This window comes from Chanos chanos, chromosome 10, assembly GCF_902362185.1.
Source record: "Chanos chanos chromosome 10, fChaCha1.1, whole genome shotgun sequence".
Lineage (NCBI taxonomy): Eukaryota > Metazoa > Chordata > Actinopteri > Gonorynchiformes > Chanidae > Chanos > Chanos chanos.
The window spans coordinates 12955841-12976863 of NC_044504.1; the positions used below are offsets into that span (position 1 = coordinate 12955841).

Consider the following 21023-nt stretch of genomic DNA (forward strand, 5'->3'; position numbering starts at 1 on the left):
ACTGCCTCACTCTTTTTCCTCTATGTACCCCTGTACATTTTTCATTTCTCTTCCTTTCCCCTTTTGGAAACGGACTGACTCAGTCCTTTTGGCCTAGTCCTTTTGGACGAAGACAGAACTTCTGCATTTGCAGAGAGTGGGAATTGAAATCCTGATCCAAGTGTTCAGTTTGTAGATGAGTTTTTCTCTGATTCATAAACTCTAAGGGCTTATTGTAAAGGTGTCCTCTTGTATTAATGTGTTTTTGGTTTTTGTCCGTGTTGTTGTTGTTGTTATTGGTGTTGTTGTTGTTGTTGTTGTTTTGTTTTCTTGCACATTTATCCTTTCCTAATGATTTGGTGACAAAAATAGAGGTTTGTTGATAACAAATTGAAGGAAAACTTCAGCATGTGAGCATGTTAGAGGAGCCGGCTGAAAATCCAGATCAGACAGGAGTAGTTTTATTATCTTCAGTGTGATGCATGTCCAACTGAGCTGTTTCAGCCAGTGCAGGGTGGCAGATTTTACATTCTCCATCCAGTCAAAAATGGGTTCATCTGAGTTAATATGTATCGAAGAGGAACATGGAGTATGTTGATGGGTAGGATACCTGGGTAGGATGGCCATTTGCTGTGTCTTCATTAGTGCACTGGTGAGTGTCCCTGGCTATGATGTTGAGGCCAGTCCATTGTTGGTACAGAAAGGTAGACAATAAAAATGTACAGTTTATCCCTTCTCCATGGTTTGTAGCAATACTTACATCCATTAAGACTTAAACTATTTTATTTAATCCTTTTCTTTAACTTTTTCATTATAGTATTTTTTGCTGAGATGCATTGATTGGATTATCAACAAATCCCAGTACTGCTTAATACATGTTTCAAAATTTTTATTAAAAGTTTGTTGCATACAGCTTAAAAAATATGAGTCTTGTCTCAGACATCTATAACTAATAATGTGGTTTACTGTGTTTCCTTGTGACTGGGATTTTGTTCCCTGCTATTGCTGTAATACAATTCACTGATTACGTCTTTTCATGGATTGCATCTGTTTGCATGAAATGGAATCATTACTATTTATTTGCATCCTAATATCTAAAATAACCACAACTACAGATCATTCATCACGGAACCTCTTTGCAATGGCACAAGGCGTGTCCCACACCAAGGTACCTCAGGGTCCAACGTTTCCATACTCTCTGTGTCCAGAAAAAGCGACTCAAAATGGTGCTCAGCTGGTTGATCTATGCTGGATGTTCTACATAGGTCACTGTCATAGATCAATGTTACACCAAGATTTGAACTCAAATTGCAGGATTCAGAGTCCAGAGTGTGTTGATAGGATTATCTGCAAATCTCATTACTCTTTCATACATGCCATTAATTTTTGTATTAAAATTTGTTGGATGCAACTTAAAGTATGAATCTCTTCTAAGACATCTCTTCATGTCGGAGAATATCTGTTTTGTTACATTATGTTTGTTGTGACTGGGCTTCTGTTCCCTGCTATGATTGATGCATTTAGTATTTTTTCTTCTTTGTTATTGTTTATAGCTCATTAATGGTCATTAAAATTAAACATTTTTGATGAAATTCTACATGTATGTGAGTAGCAGTATCTGTCTGAGGGAGAATTAAGTTTCAACTCCCAAGGACTATAAGCTGACCTCTTTACCCCAGGAAGTCTGCTTGGCCTTTGGGGATTTGGAAGTCAGGGTCCAGGGCCTCTACTGGGGAATCTCAACACAGGAAGGAGCGCTCTATTTGGGGTTAGGTATTACTGTCTTCTGAGGGTTCAAATTTCAGCCTCTTGGGGCTCCAATGAGGAATCGTCCAGCAAGGGGAAGCACTCTTGCCTGGGTATGAACTGCGAGACAACGTGACAACTCAATCCCATAACCATACCATCTAGTTGAAACTCAATCCCTAAACACGTTGTCTCATTGGAACTCAATCCCTAATCAAATCATACGATTCAAATTTCAAACACGCAGTTAATACTGAATCCCCAACCAAGTCTTTGAATCCTGATCTACAGACCCCACAGTAACCCAGGCAAGAGTGATTTTCAAGTATAAGGTCTAGTTCAGGCTTTTCTGTTTCAGAGGAGCCCTGTAAAACCTCCGTTAGATTAGCAGGAGACAAAACTACCGGTGTTGCAACCCCAAGGACTCTGCGTCCCCGCAGGCAGATGAGGGAGCACCTGGGTCCACGTGTGGGAGGCGAACCTGCATACGGGCCCCAAAGCTGCCACAAGAAGAGTGTGCCGAAACCCGGGATCGAACCAGGGACCTTTAGATCTTCAGTCTAACGCTCTCCCAACTGAGCTATTTCGGCTGCTGGTGCTTGGCCACGCCCTCCTGCTGCTGAAAGGCGGGGTCGACGGACAGCCCTCACACCAGAGAGCTGCGGGTCGCACGTGGGAGCTTAAGACACCTGACGTAAGGCGGCCAGAGAGCTCCTGTGCGCTGTCCTGGTTAGTATAGTGGTGAGAGTCCCTGCAGGAGACCAGGGTTTTATTCCCCGACGGGAAGCGGCTGTGGCTTTTAGCCCTTTGTTCACACCCCACACCCTCAAAGAACAACAGCGCAGATATCCTGTGATGTGGAGCAAGAAAAGAGCATATTTCACACACCTGCTTAGCGTTCACCAGCAATGTTCACTCTAATTGTTTTGCAACCCCAAGCAAATTAAAGTCTCTCTGAGTGTCAGCTCCAGCACCGTGAGCGCCCTGTGCATAAACTTGTTCAGCGCAACCTGCTAGCAGCAGGCTATATAAGTCACTGTTACCTCACTGTTGTCAATGCAGTCCGTGGTTATGCACGCGCATCAAGCGCGTATTTGAAATGTGAATTATATGATGTGGTTAGGGATTGAGGTCCAATGAGGCCACGTGCTTAGGGATTGAGTTCCAACCAGGGGGTATGCTTAGGGATTGAGTTCCGACGACATGAGGTGAATTTCAAGTATGAGGTCTGGTTCAGGGGAGCCCTGTAAAGCCTCGGTTAGATTAGCGGGGGACCAAACTTCCAGCGCTGCGACCCCAAAAGGAAGCAAGCCCAAGGACTCTGCGTCCCCGCAGGCAGATGAGGGAGCGCCTGGGTCCACGTGTGGGAGACAAACCTGCATGCGGGCCTCAAAGCTGCCACAAGAAGAGTGTGCCGAAACCCGGGATCGAACCAGGGACCTTTAGATCTTCAGTCTAACGCTCTCCCAACTGAGCTATTTCGGCTGCTGGTGCGTAGCCACGCCCTCCTGCTGCTGAAAGGTGGGGTCGACGGACAGCCCTCACACCAGAGAGCTGCGGGTCGCACGTGAGAGCTTAAGACACCTGACGTAAGGCGGCCAGAGAGCTCCTGTGCGCTGTCCTGGTTAGTATAGTGGTGAGAGTCCCTGCAGGAGACCAGGGTTTTATTCCCCGACGGGAAGCGGCTGTGGCTTTTAGCCCTTTGTTCACACCCCACACCCTCAAAGAACAACAGCGCAGATATCCTGTGATGTGGAGCAAGAAAAGAGCATATTTCACACACCTGCTTAGCGTTCACCAGCAATGTTCACTCTAATTGTTTTGCAACCCCAAGCAAATTAAAGTCTCTCTGAGTGTCAGCTCCAGCACCGTGAGCGCCCTGTGCATATACTTGTTCAGCGCAACCTGCTAGCAGCAGGCTATATAAGTCGCTGTTACCTCACTGTTGTCAATGCAGTCCGTGGTTATGCACGCGCATCAAGCGCGTATTTGAAATGTGAATTATACGATGTGGTTAGGGATTGAGTTCCAATGAGGCCACGTACTTAGGGATTGAGTTCCAACCAGGGGGTATGCTTAGGGATTGAGTTCCGACGACATGAGGTGAATTTCAAGTATGAGGTCTGGTTTAGGCTTTTCTGGTTCAGGGGAGCCCTGTAAAGCCTCGGTTAGATTAGCGGGGGACCAAACTTCCAGCGCTGCGACCCCAAAAGGAAGCAAGCCCAAGGACTCTGCGTCCCCGCAGGCAGATGAGGGAGCGCCTGGGTCCACGTGTGGGAGGCGAACCTGCATACGGGCCCCAAAGCTGCCACAAGAAGAGTGTGCCGAAACCCGGGATCGAACCAGGGACCTTTAGATCTTCAGTCTAACGCTCTCCCAACTGAGCTATTTCGGCTGCTGGTGCTTGGCCACGCCCTCCTGCTGCTGAAAGGCGGGGTCGACGGACAGCCCTCACACCAGAGAGCTGCGGGTCGCACGTGGGAGCTTAAGACACCTGACGTAAGGCGGCCAGAGAGCTCCTGTGCGCTGTCCTGGTTAGTATAGTGGTGAGAGTCCCTGCAGGAGACCAGGGTTTTATTCCCCGACGGGAAGCGGCTGTGGCTTTTAGCCCTTTGTTCACACCCCACACCCTCAAAGAACAACAGCGCAGATATCCTGTGATGTGGAGCAAGAAAAGAGCATATTTCACACACCTGCTTAGCGTTCACCAGCAATGTTCACTCTAATTGTTTTGCAACCCCAAGCAAATTAAAGTCTCTCTGAGTGTCAGCTCCAGCACCGTGAGCGCCCTGTGCATAAACTTGTTCAGCGCAACCTGCTAGCAGCAGGCTATATAAGTCACTGTTACCTCACTGTTTTCAATGCAGTCCGTGGTTATGCACGCGCATCAAGCGCGTATTTGAAATGTGAATTATACGATGTGGTTAGGGATTGAGTTCTAATGAGGCGACGTACTTAGGGATTGAGTTCCAACCAGGGGGTATGCTTAGGGACTGAGTTCCGACGACATGAGGTGAATTTCAAGTATGAGGTCTGGTTTAGGCTTTTCTGGTTCAGGGGAGCCCTGTAAAGCCTCGGTTAGATTAGCGGGGGACCAAACTTCCAGCGCTGCGACCCCAAAAGGAAGCAAGCCCAAGGACTCTGCGTCCCCGCAGGCAGATGAGGGAGCGCCTGGGTCCACGTGTGGGAGGCGAACCTGCATGCGGGCCCCAAAGCTGCCACAAGAAGAATGTGCCAAAACCCGGGATCGAACCAGGGACCTTTAGATCTTCAGTCTAACGCTCTCCCAACTGAGCTATTTCGGCTGCTGGTGCTTAGCCACGCCCTCCTGCTGCTGAAAGGCGGGGTCGACGGACAGCCCTCACACCAGAGAGCTGCGGGTCGCACGTGGGAGCTTTGGACACCTGACGTAAGGCGGCCAGAGAGCTCCTGTGCGCTGTCCTGGTTAGTATAGTGGTGAGAGTCCCTGCAGGAGACCAGGGTTTTATTCCCCGACGGGAAGCGGCTGTGGCTTTTAGCCCTTTGTTCACACCCCACACCCTCAAAGAACAACAGCGCAGATATCCTGTGATGTGGAGCAAGAAAAGAGCATATTTCACACACCTGCTTAGCGTTCACCAGCAATGTTCACTCTAATTGTTTTGCAACCCCAAGCAAATTAAAGTCTCTCTGACTGTCAGCTCCAGCACCGTGAGCGCCCTGTGCATAAACTTGTTCAGCGCAACCTGCTAGCAGCAGGCTATATAAGTCGCTGTTACCTCACTGTTGTCAATGCAGTCCGTGGTTATGCACGCGCATCAAGCGCGTATTTGAAATGTGAATTATACGATGTGGTTAGGGATTGAGTTCCAATGAGGCCACGTACTTAGGGATTGAGTTCCAACCAGGGGGTATGCTTAGGGATTGAGTTCCGACGACATGAGGTGAATTTCAAGTATGAGGTCTGGTTCAGGGGAGCCCTGTAAAGCCTCGGTTAGATTAGCGGGGGACCAAACTTCCAGCGCTGCGACCCCAAAAGGAAGCAAGCCCAAGGACTCTGCGTCCCCGCAGGAAGATGAGGGAGCGCCTGGGTCCACGTGTGGGAGGCGAACCTGCATGCGGGCCCCAAAGCTGCCACAAGAAGAGTGTGCCGAAACCCGGGATCGAACCAGGGACCTTTAGATCTTCAGTCTAACGCTCTCCCAACTGAGCTATTTCGGCTGCTTGTGCTTGTGCTTGGCCACGCCCTCCTGCTGCTGAAAGGCGGGGTCGATGGACAGCCTTCACACCAGAGAGCTGCGGGTCGCACGTGGGAGCTTCGGACACCTGACGTGAGAGTCCCTGCAGGAGACCAGGGTTTTATTCCCCGACAGGAAGCGGCTGTGGCTTTTAGCCCTTTGTTCACACCCCACACCCCAATTTGAATTATATGATGTGGTCAGGGATTGAGTTCCAATGAAATGACATTAAGTTTCCGTAGTGTAGTGGTCATCACGCGAAAGGTCCCCGGTTCGAAACCGGGCGGAAACACGCACGGTGTTTTTACGGGGCAGCCGTGGTCTAAAGGTTAGAGAACTGGGATGGAGGGTTGTCTGTTTGATTCTCAGGCCCAACATCCATTGCTGTGTGCCCTTGAGCAAGGTACTTAACCGTAATGCTCCCCGGGCACAAGGAATGCAGGCCACTGTTCCTGCATCTGGTGTGTGTGTTCACTACTGATGTGTTGGATGTGTTAAATGCAGAGTTCACAGTGTGTGCAATCACAGAAACTTAAACTCAAAGAACAACAGCGCAGATATCCTGTGATGTGGACCAAGAAAAGAGCATATTTCACACACCTGCTTAGCGTTCACCAGCAATGTTCACTCTAATTGTCTTGCAACCCCAAGCAAATTAAAGTCTCTCTTAGTGTCAGCTCCAGCACTGTGAGTGCCCTGTGCATAAACTTGTTCAGCGCAACCTGCTAGTAGCAAGCTATATAAGTCGCTACAAACCAGATATTGTGTATTAGAAAATGTAAACGTGTGTGTTACTGTAACAACCCCGCGGCCCCCTCCTCCATTTAAACCACTCACCATTCAGCGTTGCCGGTCTGCTGATCACCAGTCAGATTAGCTGATTATTCAGTCATTTGTTTCACCCGTCTCTACTTGTTTAGCCCTGGTATCTGTTTGTATAAATACCCCTGCCTGTGTTTTCTTTGGGAAGTCTTGCCCTAACCACATGTGTGTCTGAGCATTAGTTTATATCCCGTGATGTGGAGCAGGAAAAGGGCATTTTCACACGCGTGCTTAGCGAATCTTGCCCTTAAAACAAAAACAGCAAAATGAAAAACAAACAAACAAAAAACGGCAAGTTTTCAAAATCTGAAAGATGCGAAAACTGCGTTAGAGCCCCGTAATTAAACTACAACTGAGTTTACATTTGTAGGTCTCTGGGTCATGCGGCTGTGTCTCATACATTCGCCTTCTTTTTCAGTAAGATCAACTAACCAGTGCAGGTATTTGACTTTTTAGACGGTCCCTTGAACATTGACGCAACAGGCGAAATGGCGCTTTCTCTAACCATATGAGCGACATGAAAAGTCTGAATTATTAATAAACAATCTGAATATTTGGCAAAATTTCGAGACTGTAGCTGGTTCTCTAATAACTCCCTATTATTTGATGCAGCTCCACCTGTTTTTGGATGTGTCCCTTGTCAGAGAATGAGAGGTGAATGTATTGCCAATATCTAACATAAAACCAGTTTTATCACAACAACAAAATCTTTGTTTTCTGATTCAGTAGCTCCATATGCTAGTAAAACAATGGATCAGTTAGTCACACTAACTGTTCAAGTACTCTCCGTTTCAATTTGGCTACGAACGGTATAGCCAACGTACAGAAGGACTGACAGAGCCAACAAACACTCGTGCTGGTTAATGTAAAACAGCTTTATCGTGTATGCTAAATGTTTCGAAAGTATTGCATTATATCATTTGGTTTTAATTCATTATGCCTATTTTGTGACAGAGTACAGAGTTTACTCGTAGGTAATTTAACAACCAGCTGATCCAACCATTGTTGAAGCACTCTCGGTGTTGAGTGTTAAATTTTCAGCCAAATATGACAACATACTATCCATCATTAACTAAATATTGATACTAGTTGCGTGGGATCACAGCTGACAATCGATACAAACGTTGCTGACTGTTACGCAGTGCTGGATGCAACGTATCTCTCTTGGGAGGTCCGTAAATACAGTGTATACGCTGGCATTGAAATCGATTTTCTGCAGCCATCTACGTCGCCAGCGCCAGAGTCATCAGATTTGAGAGACTGTTAGACCACCGTAAACTGCCTTCATAGAAGCCGGCGGTCGCCCAGCGCTGCGATGCATCTCTTTCCTTTAATACGCTTATGTGTGATACTGCTGTGCTATACTATCACCAAAAGTAGTCAAATCCCATGGACACAGGAAAAGGTACAGTTATCATTTTAAACGGGTGATATTTTGTTTGTTTGTTTTTTTTCACGGATTGTGCTATGCCACGGTCTATGGAGAATACCATCAGCGTTCTGTTCTGTTTAATGCAAAATTATGGAGAAACGATGTGTTCTGTGTACATATATTGTCCAAGCCGTAATGATCCAGAATAATTCGTCCATTGATAGGGTAAGTTTGGGTGCAAGTAACCACGTAGGCATCGTATTCTTATAGAATACATTCATTCTCAGAAAGGGGAGGGATGATGTCAACTGGCAATGGCTTGATCAGTGAGGTGTTCTTGGAACTGTTTGACGAAAAATACAAGTAGCCTAACCCAGTAAGATGTTGCCCATATTCCCCCCTTCCTCCGAGATCTTTGTGTTACGTTTGTGGTGTTTTGGCGGCATTTTCTGTTTAACTTAGTGATATTCGCATGGGGTTAGGCTACTGAATTCAAATTTTTAAAAACCATTTGTATGTTTAACGCATAACAGAATAGATTCTTTATATACTCGGTCTAAACGATTGGTGTATTTTGCTTCACAGCGACAGGTCTTTAGACTATATAACCTGTTGCTGCCTAAAGTGCAAAATCACATGACGATAATGACCATGCACAACGTACTATGATCTCAAGAGTGACATTCATTCAGCTGTTTTGGACGCTCTTCCTTATACTTGCAAAGCATCAAAAGTTTATGAGATCCTAAACAAAGTTTTATATGACACGTCGTATAAATATATCTGAGAGGTTTTTTTTGGGGGGGGGGGGGGCAAATATTTGTTTTATTAAAATTTCAAAGCTTTGGGATCTTTATTACAAGGTGAACAACAACCAGTTGGGAATTTAGAGTAACGCGGGAGTAGCGTTCTGATCTGGAGCGTGACGTCAACGGCGATGCTGCTCAGAATCATGTGCATGCCACGAAATCATCGACTGAGCCCTCTTCTGCTTTAGAGGAGTCTTAAGAGAATGTAGATAATTCAGCATTTGCAGAAAATGCTTTAAAATAGCTTAAAGGGCGACACCACAGCTGTTAGGCTACTTTCTGAATATACAGCTGTGCTGAAGGTTAGTAAATACTCTTAAATTGTGCCTGCTTAACATCCCAGGTCTATAATCCATGACCATGCATGAACGAGGTCTAAAATCATTTGTGGAAGAGTGCACAGCGCTTAAAAAGCATAGTATGTTTCCACATTTTTTCACTGCAGCTAAGCCACATTCATATAACATGGAGCGCCAGAATTACTCGCTAGAATGAGTGGCCTCTTACAAGCATACTATCTATGTTTGTTTTTGCTTGTTTTATTGGTTACGACAATTTTGTAATTAAAAATGACTGAAATACTGCTGTAAAAGGTTCTAAGAATCAAACTTTCTAAACATTCTTAAAGCACAGCCATTCTTTCTTTTTTCACATTCTTCAAGCCTGCTAAGATCATCTTTGTAGGTACCTGTGAGTATTTTAATAGTACATCACAACTGGTATAAATACTACAACTTATTGTAGGCTGTTAACTAGTAATACATTGTTCACATTGTTAAATGTATTGTAGTGGTGGGGTGAACCTCACTAAATCAGTTATAATACTTGTTTAATAGTATTAAGTTCCAGGAAAGGCACATGTGAAACATTACAAATACATATTTTATACATATCATATTTTAGTTTGTTAAAATGTGCCACCGAAATGTATTTAGGAATAATAATTTCTCTCTTGAGTCCCTTGTGTATGTCTGTTATAATCGTAAAGTATATTTATTTATACATAGAGACACTCAGTAGAACTTGCACAGAATGACACGCAATTCATTTTATAATATTAAGATCAATCTAATTATTGGATGCTTAATGCTGTGGTTTAGATTTGTCTGTTGACACAGCGTGCTTCTTCATGTCCTAGATCTAAAACAAACAAGGGGGGAAAAAAATCATTTCAACATACGTGAAAGCACTGAATGGATTCATGGACTTTGAGACCAAACAAAAAACCAAATGTCAGAGTCTGTATTCTTAGTAATTAGATGAGAATGCTGCTTTTGTCCCCTGAAGTGGAATTGTATCAATATTTTACTGTATTCAATCTTTTTAATTCTGAAAACAGTGAAATAAACTGTGTGATGCAGACTCACCGGCCAATTTTGGAAACACCAAACTTGTAGGTATATGGCTTAATGTCTAATTAATCTAATTGAGGCCTTACAGTTTTATTACAGTGTGACAGCTCCAAAAAGGCATTTCATGTTCAGTCATTAAGCCAGGAGATACGTCACTGTTGTTTCAGAACAGTGCTGATTAATTTCACACTTCATTACCCAAAGCCAGGCTGTTTTACATGTTTCCTTTCATTGTAGAGTCCTGATTTGAAAAGTCTGAATAACAAATCCAACATGAATCCAAATTACAATAATATTAAATGTGACCATTATAAGCACCAATCAACTCAACAGATGAATAAAAGTGAAGGAATTTGTTTGTGTTCCCAGTTATACCACAGGGCCAGCACCCTGAGCTCCGGTGATCTGAATAAAGTGTTGGGTCATACTGACCTAAACCGCATGTGGCAGAAGGACCTGCAGCCCATGCTCGTGGTACGCTACCCAGGCTCTGCTGGGAGCCAAGCTGTACAACAGGTTAGTGAGTATACCACAGTATGAGAGTACTGTAGCTAATGGGAAGTAACGACTTGTCTTTGTGCTGTGAAAATCTGTCAATGTAGCTATGTGTCCATAAAATCTAGTGAAAGTGATGCATAATGCTAATGTTGAATGATGAGGCTTTCTGCTTGGAAAAGTATGAGTTAACTACATGTTTCTTTCTCTTTTCCTACCAAGCACATCAAGTCAGCCCTAGGTTCCTTGAAGGCCGGGTGGGATGTGAGTGAAGACAAATTTCAGGCCCACACACCTTATGGACAGATGCCATTCAACAACATAATTGCCACTCTTAATCCTTCTGCTAAGCGCCGGCTTGTGCTAGCCTGTCACTATGACTCTAAGTACTACCCACCCCAGTGGCATGGCCGGGTTTTTGTTGGTGCCACTGATTCAGCTGTGCCCTGTTCTATGCTGCTGGAATTGGCTAGAGCCCTGGATCAGGAACTTAAGACTCTGAAGGTAAGGACACATGCATTCATGTGAGTATTTTCATGCCTGTCGTAAGAAACAATTTCAGGAAATCTGAAGTTGTCTGAGGGGTTTTATGGAAATTGTTTTACTCAAGATTATTTACTACATTTGAAATTGTGCAAAGTTGCGGTACAGTTTCGACATGTTCCCTGTTAGCTCTTGGGAGAAGATTGGCAAAACATGTTTCATGAAATTCTTCAGACTTCAGGAGGCCATCGATTCAGAAGGACTGCATAATGCTTACACAAAGTGCGTGGAGCAAAGAAGTGAAAGTGGGAAAGTATTACAGACAAAGTCACTTACTTTCCCACACAACTAGTAGAATTTTTCTGCATGGCTGATTAGATTTGGACGAATTGAAGAATTCGTTTGATGCCTATGAAGAATTAAGTGTTAACTCAGTTCACATATTGCCATGTTTGCATTGAATTTCCCTCTGTAAAAACAGAGTAGCTTTTCAAAACTGTCAACAAGAATGCAGTTTTCATTTCTTCCTCTGGGAATATTTTGTATGCTGTCTCAGCACACAAAGGGGGTAGAGGCAGAACAGCTGATCTGACAGAGGAGGTCAGTTGGATTCAATGAACAACTGACATGAATGTGTCATCTACAGAGAGAAGGGTATACCAGTTTAGCCTGGTTTTCAAACAGAAACCAAGTACTGAGAATCATGGTATAGTAGTACAATTGTAAACTCCTCTTTTTTCCTTCGTACAATGGAATTGTCAGCACAATTTTGGGAGAGGGATTTTCAGAAATCCCCTCTTTATTCCTTCCAGCCAATCACTTTTTAAGAATACAAGCAGAATTTATCTCACCTTCAGCATGAACTATCTCAGCAACTAATTCACCTTTGTACCAACTTCATTGTCTGCATTGTCATGGATATCCATGACATGAATGTCTCTGATGATTCTCCTTTCACCATTACTTCTTCTTGTCCTGCTGCATCCTCTGCTCTCTGGCACCACTCAAGACACCATTGCAATGTCTTTCTACCACTCGCTATCACTTGATTGCCCATTATCACCTGTTTCTCCACAAGGAATTCGCCATGTGTGAAGTTCCCTTTTGGAATTCACAGATCCAAATTAATACATGGCCTTTGGTCATTCTAGATGGTGTTCTTAAACAAGCTGTTCCTGTATTCTGGTGCACTGAGATACTGAAAAGCAGTCACTCCACTCCAAGTCCTCTGCACTGCTCTCCTTTCACTTCCCATCTCTCTCTACCCTTCACTAAACCTACTGTGGGCACTGCTGCCCAACTAACTGTGGCTACAGTTCCAACTGCCTATGTTTCCAAACCCGCTCCGATGTCTGCATCTCTTTGTGCACAAATCCTGTTAGGTACGCATGCTGACATGTTCTCTCTCCTGTTCTCTATTCCTCTGCTTGATCCAAGGTGTGCTGTAGACATTAACCAGTTCATGTAATCCATTTCCTGAATTCTTTGTAATTTATTCGTTGTTCCCCCGTTGGCAGCATGAGCTTAATGACTACCATTACATGTAATCACTAGGCTGCTTGTTTCCTTTAGTGACACACTGTCCTACAGACACTGCTGCTTTTTACTGCAGAATGCATGATGAGTAGTATGCAAAGGTTCTTCTGGGATGGCACTGTAACATCCACACAGTCTTCATCATTATTCTACCATTGTAGCATGGTGGGTTTTCACAACACACCCCCACCTATCCAACTGTGGCACTCGCATCAACACCACTGCTTGTAAACCCCATGCCCCTATCTTTGGAAACCATCCTCTTCTTTAGTGTTGTGTGAATGGTGTAGACAAATTCTAACGAATGATTCACGGTAAATATTAAGCTGAATAGTATTAACACTTAACTGTGACCATAACTTTACCTGAGAATCTGAACCCAATTGAATTACATTATAGATCAGCGCCTCATTAGAATTAACATACATTAAATAATAGCCTTAAAGTTGCCAGCACAACTCTTTGAATTTAGTTGTCCTCAATAACTAAGTTCCTGGATCACCTTATTCAGTAAAGCTGGAAACAATTTATCAGTATTCAAGATTTTGGAAATGGGAATTTCAACATTTATTACAAGAATTGAGACGGTTTAGAATAAATCTGTAATTGAAGAATATGGACGTTAAAAGGGAACTAAGGCATGTTCACTACATACACAGACAAAAATGAGGAAAAATTAACAAACTAGTAGCCGTATAGACAGCAACCGAACTTCACCCCATTTAGTGCTCAAGTGATATGATTGGAATAGGAAACAGTGACAACTCTATAGAGGCATGTTTCAATATAAAGAAACCGAGTGATGTCCAAATGGAGTTATATACACAAGTACGAGGGAGGAAAGGAGAGGGGAGGGCGAAGACTAGCAGGCTCAGTCACGACCGGATGCGAAAGTCAGGGGTTATTAAGGAGGTCTCAGATGCTGTGGAGTTGACTCTTTAATCGATTTCAGGATGGCAAGTTGGAGTTTTTGCTTCGATATCTCGAGAGGCTTTAACGGCGCGACACCTCCTTTGGGAGTGTGTCCGCCTAGAGGGGGTAGATGCTGTTCGAAGTTGGTGAAGTGTAAATTAAGTATTTCTGAATAACTTGCCCTAACTGAATGATCTCACACAGGCACATAATCGGTCCAGCTGCATTCTATGCTTTTAGATATGCCACATATAGTTACTCTTGCATTATGAATGAAGTGTAGAGTAGTACATATATGGTTTGCTGTAAATTAATACGCGAAATTATGTAATACTGTAGCTAAGGTTAAGATTTCTTTTATTGTATGTGGTCTGCACACGAGTGTACTACTGTAAAATCTGAATTGCGATGCTGTCTGAGTTCTATTCACCACAGGGTACTGCCTTCTTTTCCACTGAGCCAGACGATCTCAGTTTAGTGGCAAATTAGGTTTACCAGTAAATGTCCAGCCAGCACGGGTGGTGCTTTGATCACTCGTCTAGCAAGGTAGGCTATGTGCGGTTCATGATTATATTACGATGGGAAATTTTGGCTGTTGAAATTCACTCTCTGAAAAAGTGGCTTGGTCTGGAGCGTGGGGGAGGGGTGTATGGGGAGGGCCTGTACACTTCTTAATCTAGTGAAACAATGTACTGCAATATAAGAAGGCCCTCTTTTCTCTTCCTTGCCTGACAAGAGTATGACTGACCAACTGCCCCGCCTTTTTTCTTTATTGTTTTTAATGTCAGTGTGCAGTAACCTGAATAATATTAGATGCTGTGGCTCATACTGCTGAGTCAATTTTTTTTTTTGTTATAAAAATTGCTATGTCAGGTACATACGCTCGTAAGAAGCAAGTCATTATTTATGTCCCTTTCCCACACAATTCAAAGGGAAACAGTTTCATTACCAGTGATTTTATTACCTGATTTTTACCATTTGAATTTTTTTAGCAGCTGACTTTTGGTTGCAAAAGCATAATCCTTTAAGCCCTACACTGGATCCAGTCAAACAATCACAGCATTCTTTTCCTGGTTTATCTCGTAAACAATTTCCCTGACAAGTCATCTCAGACTCTTAATCCCCTCCTCCATCTCTGGACTATCCAATACAACACTGACACATTGTTTCTGGTCCAATCTGCCAGTTTCCTCATAGATAATAACAGGCCCTGCTACTGACCTCAAATATTTGGCCATCCAAATTAATGTATCTGTATGTTATTCCAACCCTGCTTATCAAGTGAGAAGATGGAATAATTTTCATTTTAACTGTTACTCAAAAATGTGACTGTTTCGCTGCTCAGTCACCTTAACTTTACCATGCATATAATCCCCCAATGTCACCTTTTCATTTTCCTCTTTCTTTTTATCACAACCTTCTTGGTTACTGCATGCACAGACCAAGGGACACTCAACCAAGTGACGATGTTCACTTGATGGATACATGACTCTTGTTCCTCCAGCACTAGAAAGGTATTTTCCACTTTTATGACCATCTGCTTTGCTCCTGGAGGACTTTCAACTGTTCACAGACTAAGGAAAGCTGACACTTGTGCTGTTCCCTGCTTGCGGCCTCATTTGGATGACAACCTGTAAATAAACCATAAACAAATACTGTGTTTATGGTTTACCATAAACAAAAACAAATATTCCAGATTATAAAAATCAAACAGCTGACTGACTCTCTTTTTTCAGTTTCCAGAGATTCAGAATCTTGGCTTTAGAAATGCAGCCATAACTCGCACCCATTCCATGATATTCAAACCTCGCATTCGCATTCTTTCCATGATATTCAAACCTTCTCGCTTTCCACTTTCCTTGTTTCGAGGGTTTCATTGTTACTTCCTTAATTGGACATGCACAAACATCTACTGCATCAGAACACACATTATTAGCATTTAATTCAATTATTCAAATAAAAGTTTAATACAGTCAAGATGCACAACCAAGTCTCATCAGTTTTCAAAGGCCTCCAGGAACAGCAATTTTTTAACCAAGATTACTGGCCTTATACTCATATCCCACATTCTGTATCATCAAGTAGTGGAAATGGCACATAAGAAGGGGAACCTGTGTGATTTTCAAGTTTTCTCCTAGAGCATGTGTCCCGGTCTGCAAGTTTCATGACAGAATGTTAAATTCCATGGTTTCTCACGGCATGCTCCTCATAGTGGAAGGGGCACCAGAGTGTTTTTTTGGACAGCAAGTTTTAAATGAAATATCTTATTCAACTTTTTTGTGTTATTCTTTTTCTCATTGTAAATACTCACTGAAATTCCTAAATGATTTAATTAAACATGTTATAATTTTCTGTGGCATATTTAATCTTTATCACTTTCTTTTACAGCTTGTAAAATGACTGATTTTCAGTAAAGTGACTGCTTCATTCAGTAGAACTTCAAATTATTCATCACCCTATAAATACCTATGTATCTGGCTTGAACTAAATGGACATCAGTCTCCTGCTTCATGGAGCCTGATATTCTGCCATCATCATGGCAACAAAGGTTTTTACCTTAAAAGGGAAAATACAGCCATTCTTGTTGGCCAGGTCTACAACTCTCTCACTCTGAAAACTAATTAATTTATGACTGACCAACCTTTCTGCCACTTAACACCCTGACCTTGATGCTCAAAATATTGTGCACTAAACAATGAGGTTTTCTGTCCATCAACTAATGTTTTTCTTGTTGTTGTTGTTGTTGTCGTTGTTGTTGTTTTTGCAAGCCAGTCCATTTTCAGTCCATAGAGAGCCTTGTGCACTTACCCTTGTCTTAGTCGTTATACATTTTCTGTTTCTTTCTCTCTCTTTCAGGATTCCAATCCAAATCTCTCTCTTCAGCTGCTCTTCTTTGATGGAGAGGAGGCTCTGTTCCAGTGGAGTTCCACAGATTCGTTATATGGCTCCAGGCATTTGGCAGAGAAAATGGAGAGCACACCTCATCCAGCTGATGCCACTGACACGAATCAACTGCACAGCATTGTATGTCCTTTCAATACGTAACGTGATGTTTGGTAAAACAGCTGTTGATCTGTATGGTACTGATATCATGACATAATTATGTGGTAATGTGGTAATCGTGGGGTGAGCAAGCACATGATGGTGCACAGTACTGCAACTCAAATTTGTAAAATATTTGCTTTTCCACTGCCTGCCTGCTGTCTTTTTGAAATGTCCACTGTCTCCTGGCTTCCAGGATCTGCTTGTGCTTTTAGACCTGATAGGAGGACAAGGTCCTCGCTTTGGGAATCCATTCTCCAACACCGCCAGGTGGTTCTCCAGACTGCAGAATATTGGTGAGCTTTCTCTCTCTGTCACCATTTCTTGTGCTTACTTCTGACTGTCTCTCTCCTCTTATAAAACTCTCTTGTACTCTCACTAGCTTTCTCAGACATTTCGGAGTTGGGATGATGGTAGACAGAGTCAAAGCAAATCAACAGCGAGAGCCAACAGTAAATTCATTCAGCTGCTTTGGAAAATAACACAAAATGTGGAACTCCAGAGATGCGCTATTGCCTTGAATGTTCTATCACTGAACAGTTTATTGGTCCTCTGAGAACATTCAGGCATAGAACAGCAAACTGTACACATCATGCTTTAAAAAGGTGATACATTCAGAAGTTCGCAAGCATACAATACATTCACCAACCAATACCGATCAATAAGTACAACGATAATGGACGATTTGTAGACTACATTCTAATGTTCTTAATGTCCTTTTTTATAGAATACTGATGAAAGAAAGTTTTAATGTTTCTGAAGTGCTGTGGTTCTGTAGAGTAGGGCTCTCAGTCAATGACCTGATGAAAGGCGTTGATTCTACATTCTTGGACTGCTTGCTTTGCATAGTCTTTGTGTGATTTGGTGATATTTGCTGACCATCTTGATAGCTCTAGAAATTTTATTCGTGTTTGCTAATGTGAGTTGTCTGAGCTACGCTAGAAAATCACAGGTGAATTTGCTTTTAGTAAAAGTTTTGTCGAAGATCTAAAGGACCACTGTATAGACATGAGATTTTCGCATTTAACAGAGATGTTTGAATCGTTGTCTTTTACCGTTTGATAACACCTGAGTTTTTTTTTAAATCCATACACTAAAGTATTAGAGACTCTCGGGGTCTGGAGTAACTTGTAACCTAATCATGTACTCTGTCTGTAGAGAGACGACTGCATGCATTAGGCCAGCTGGAGGATCACCCTAATGAAATTCAGTATTTCTGGCCAAACCTGTATGTGCATCCAGTCGAAGACGACCATGTGCCCTTTCTCAGAAGAGGTGAACCCGATCTTTCCTACACTCTTTTACTTCACTAAGATTTTTCAGTATCCTACTAACTGTGGAGATTTAGTTTTCAGTACACCACCATTTTCATGTAAACCTCGCTGATGTAGTACGCTTAAATATCTTAAGTACACAATTTTTTTTTTGCTGCACAGGGGTGCAAATACTTCATCTCATTCCTACACCATTCCCTTCTGTGTGGCACACCTTTGATGACAATGAAGAAAACCTGGATCGTGCAACGATCAAGAACCTGAACAAGATCCTACAGGTCTTTGTACTGGAGTACCTGAACATGAAAAGTCAGAACCCAAACCCTCCGGCTCCCTGACCTCACTAATGTCTTTCCCAAACACAGTTCCAGGACTCATATTACATTTAGGTACTTAAAGCCTTTGTCATGTGATTTGTTAAGGAGGTTAGCTGTTACCCAGTGATATTTTGTGACCTGTTCTAATCCATCAAGGTTTTTCCATAACTCTTGTTAGACATTTTGGGCCGCTCATATTTTGTAGCATTGTTCAAGTCAAAAAATATATTTAAAATGGGAGTTAATGGTTGGTGGAAGTTGAAAAACAGTACTGTAATATTTTACATCAAACAACAGGTACCCATCATTTGTAAGTTACTGTGAATTAAAGTATTCTTTCACATAGCAAATATAAAAATCATTTCATACTGCCATATCTCATGATGCTTCCATGCTTTACAATATGACTATTATGTGTAAACACTGTTAACTTAACTTCCAGCAATCAAGATGTACCATAAAATTACATCTATGGTAAATTCGTATGATGTGCACCTCATCACATGATTCAGCATAGTGAATACTGTACAAACGTGACCAGTACACTGGGTGACGTTGAGAACCTTGGATACATCTCTGGTCATGAATTAAATAACTTTGATTGTGTTATCGGTTGGGAAAAGATGTAAAAATGTGGAGTGATTTAACGAACATGTGCGCATCATTCCCAGATGATAAGAATCATGGCTTTGTCTTTTGAATTTCAGATACCTCTTCAATGCTGACTTGTACTTTCCACATTATTGCACACTTGTGCATCTTTTGACTTCATATCATATTTAAGATGTTTTTGTGTCTTAATCTTTCTGTGTATTATTTCTATTATGTTGCTGAAGTTTATCATAATCTGAAAATAAAAATACAGAGCTGTACTCATGCAAGACTTCAAATTCTTACTTTGTCTCCTTTTTCCCCACAGAAAACCTCACACACACATCTTCCTAGCCCCATGACTTGCATATAAAGCCCCTATTGTGTTCCACTGAGTTTTTTTTCTCTCCTTCCTCTTTCATTCAGCCATAAACTCCAACCAACTTTAATGTGTATGGTGAAGAGAACTGATATTAATTAGTCTGGCCTCTGTTCCTGATACAGATTAGTTTGTGTTGATTTTTTTGTAATCCACCAGTTCATCCAAATTCTTGTCATTATTGTTTAAAGCTTGTAATATAACATAAATGAGGGGTTGTGATAATTCTGAAAAGCATTTAACACACATACATACATACACACAAACACACAGTAAATGAGTAGATATTTTTCTTTAAAAAAAAAAATTAAGCTCATCTTTCCATTTGTGAGAATGTATGACAGCAACTCCAGTATTTCACTACGGCATGTGTCCATCCAGGTTACTGAATTTCCCATAGAAGAAGTTGGGCTAAGCACAAAGGGACATTTTGGTGTCCAAGTTTGGGAGCCCCTGGTTAAAGCGTGTTTTGGTGAGTCTTTAAGTGAACAGAACAGCCAGTCTCTCTTTGGTGCAAGGTTAAACATTATATAATTTCTGAAAATGTTAATGCACTTTGACTATTTTTGTTCATATTTTTACAGACTCAAAATTATAAATATAACTGCAGCCAATGATTAATGTGGTTGAAGAAGTGCATACTGTTTCAGAAATCTGCTGCTGTAGTGCCATCTATTGCTACACAACACAAATATCTACAACTTAATTACAGTCATGCATATAATATACCCACTGCAAAAACTCCAATCAATTGGATTAACACTCATTTTCAACAGATGCCTTGTTACAGCACATTTAGCAAGAAAAATGTACAATATTTGCACGCTATTTTGTAATGTGTACAATTTATATACAATAATGTTGTATCTAATGTCCTCCTGATATCCATTCCTGATATTTTTTTTTGTTAGAATGTATCCAGCTGAAATGGTTGGTGTGGTTCCAAGCATCCCTAATTCGTAGCCTTATGTTTCTATTTAATAATACAAACAGCAACTGGGTAGAAGTCATGATTATCTGGGGTGGTTATAGACTGCATATATTACACAAGGCTTCAAAAGGAAAAAAACTGCATGCTTTCCAAAAACATGTTCTTGATTAAGCATATAACTGGGTAAGCAAGATTCTAAGAACTATGTACATTTCCAAGTAATATATAAACCCATCAGTTTTCAAAAACTCTCACTGATGTGAAGGCCTAAAAGAAGACTTTTCACAAAACAACAAAGAATTCACGATATCCTATGATTTCCTGTGAGTCCTCTGAAAGATTTCCATTGATTCAGAAATGGCGGAAAAGCTTATTTTGTCTCTGTAGGACCCAGAAACTGACGGACTGAAAGCAAGGAAGTGAATTTAAAGAGTATACAATCTGACTAGTTTTTACACATCCATACTGTCTCCCATGGAGGACCAGTGTATTTTCTCTGCTGCTTTGGCTGTACTGTCTGCTCCCAGTCCTCCCACAAGACTCTCATCCTGGTATTAAAAGCTATCTGGAGCTTTTTTTTTTTTCCTTTAGTGTCTTTTTGATCTCATTGTACTGCTTTGTAGAATTATGATCAACTGAGAAGAATCAGTCCATGTAATATGCTCTTAAGCTGTGCTCTTTATAGAATCAACAGGTTTCCTGATAAATGGCTGAAAAATGGTCAGAACTCATCTTAATGGTGTATGTGCTTGAAGTCTCTGACTGA

General features: G+C 42.0%; 1 protein-coding gene and 5 non-coding genes across 6 annotated transcripts; 1 reads left to right on the forward strand and 5 right to left on the reverse strand.

The window, feature by feature from the left end:
- Window positions 1–2242: 2242 nt before the first annotated feature.
- On the reverse strand, window positions 2243–2315 carry trnaf-gaa (transfer RNA phenylalanine (anticodon GAA)). The gene has a single exon. It is a non-coding gene; the product is annotated as a tRNA-Phe (tRNA).
- An 822-nt stretch (window positions 2316–3137) lies between these two features.
- On the reverse strand, window positions 3138–3210 carry trnaf-gaa (transfer RNA phenylalanine (anticodon GAA)). The gene has a single exon. It is a non-coding gene; the product is annotated as a tRNA-Phe (tRNA).
- Window positions 3211–4047: 837 nt separating this feature from the next.
- On the reverse strand, window positions 4048–4120 carry trnaf-gaa (transfer RNA phenylalanine (anticodon GAA)). Its single transcript has one exon. It is a non-coding gene; the product is annotated as a tRNA-Phe (tRNA).
- An 837-nt stretch (window positions 4121–4957) lies between these two features.
- trnaf-gaa (transfer RNA phenylalanine (anticodon GAA)) lies at window positions 4958–5030 on the reverse strand. The gene has a single exon. It is a non-coding gene; the product is annotated as a tRNA-Phe (tRNA).
- An 822-nt stretch (window positions 5031–5852) lies between these two features.
- trnaf-gaa (transfer RNA phenylalanine (anticodon GAA)) lies at window positions 5853–5925 on the reverse strand. The gene has a single exon. It is a non-coding gene; the product is annotated as a tRNA-Phe (tRNA).
- Window positions 5926–7999: 2074 nt separating this feature from the next.
- Window positions 8000–19239, forward strand: qpct (glutaminyl-peptide cyclotransferase). The gene is made up of 7 exons (XM_030787329.1): window positions 8000–8169; window positions 10667–10813; window positions 11015–11296; window positions 16580–16747; window positions 16962–17061; window positions 17924–18040; window positions 18202–19239. The coding sequence occupies exons 1-7, from the start codon at window positions 8080–8082 to the stop codon at window positions 18375–18377; spliced, it is 1080 nt and encodes a 359-aa protein (XP_030643189.1). The 5' UTR covers window positions 8000–8079; the 3' UTR covers window positions 18378–19239.
- The last annotated feature ends 1784 nt before the right edge of the window (window positions 19240–21023 follow it).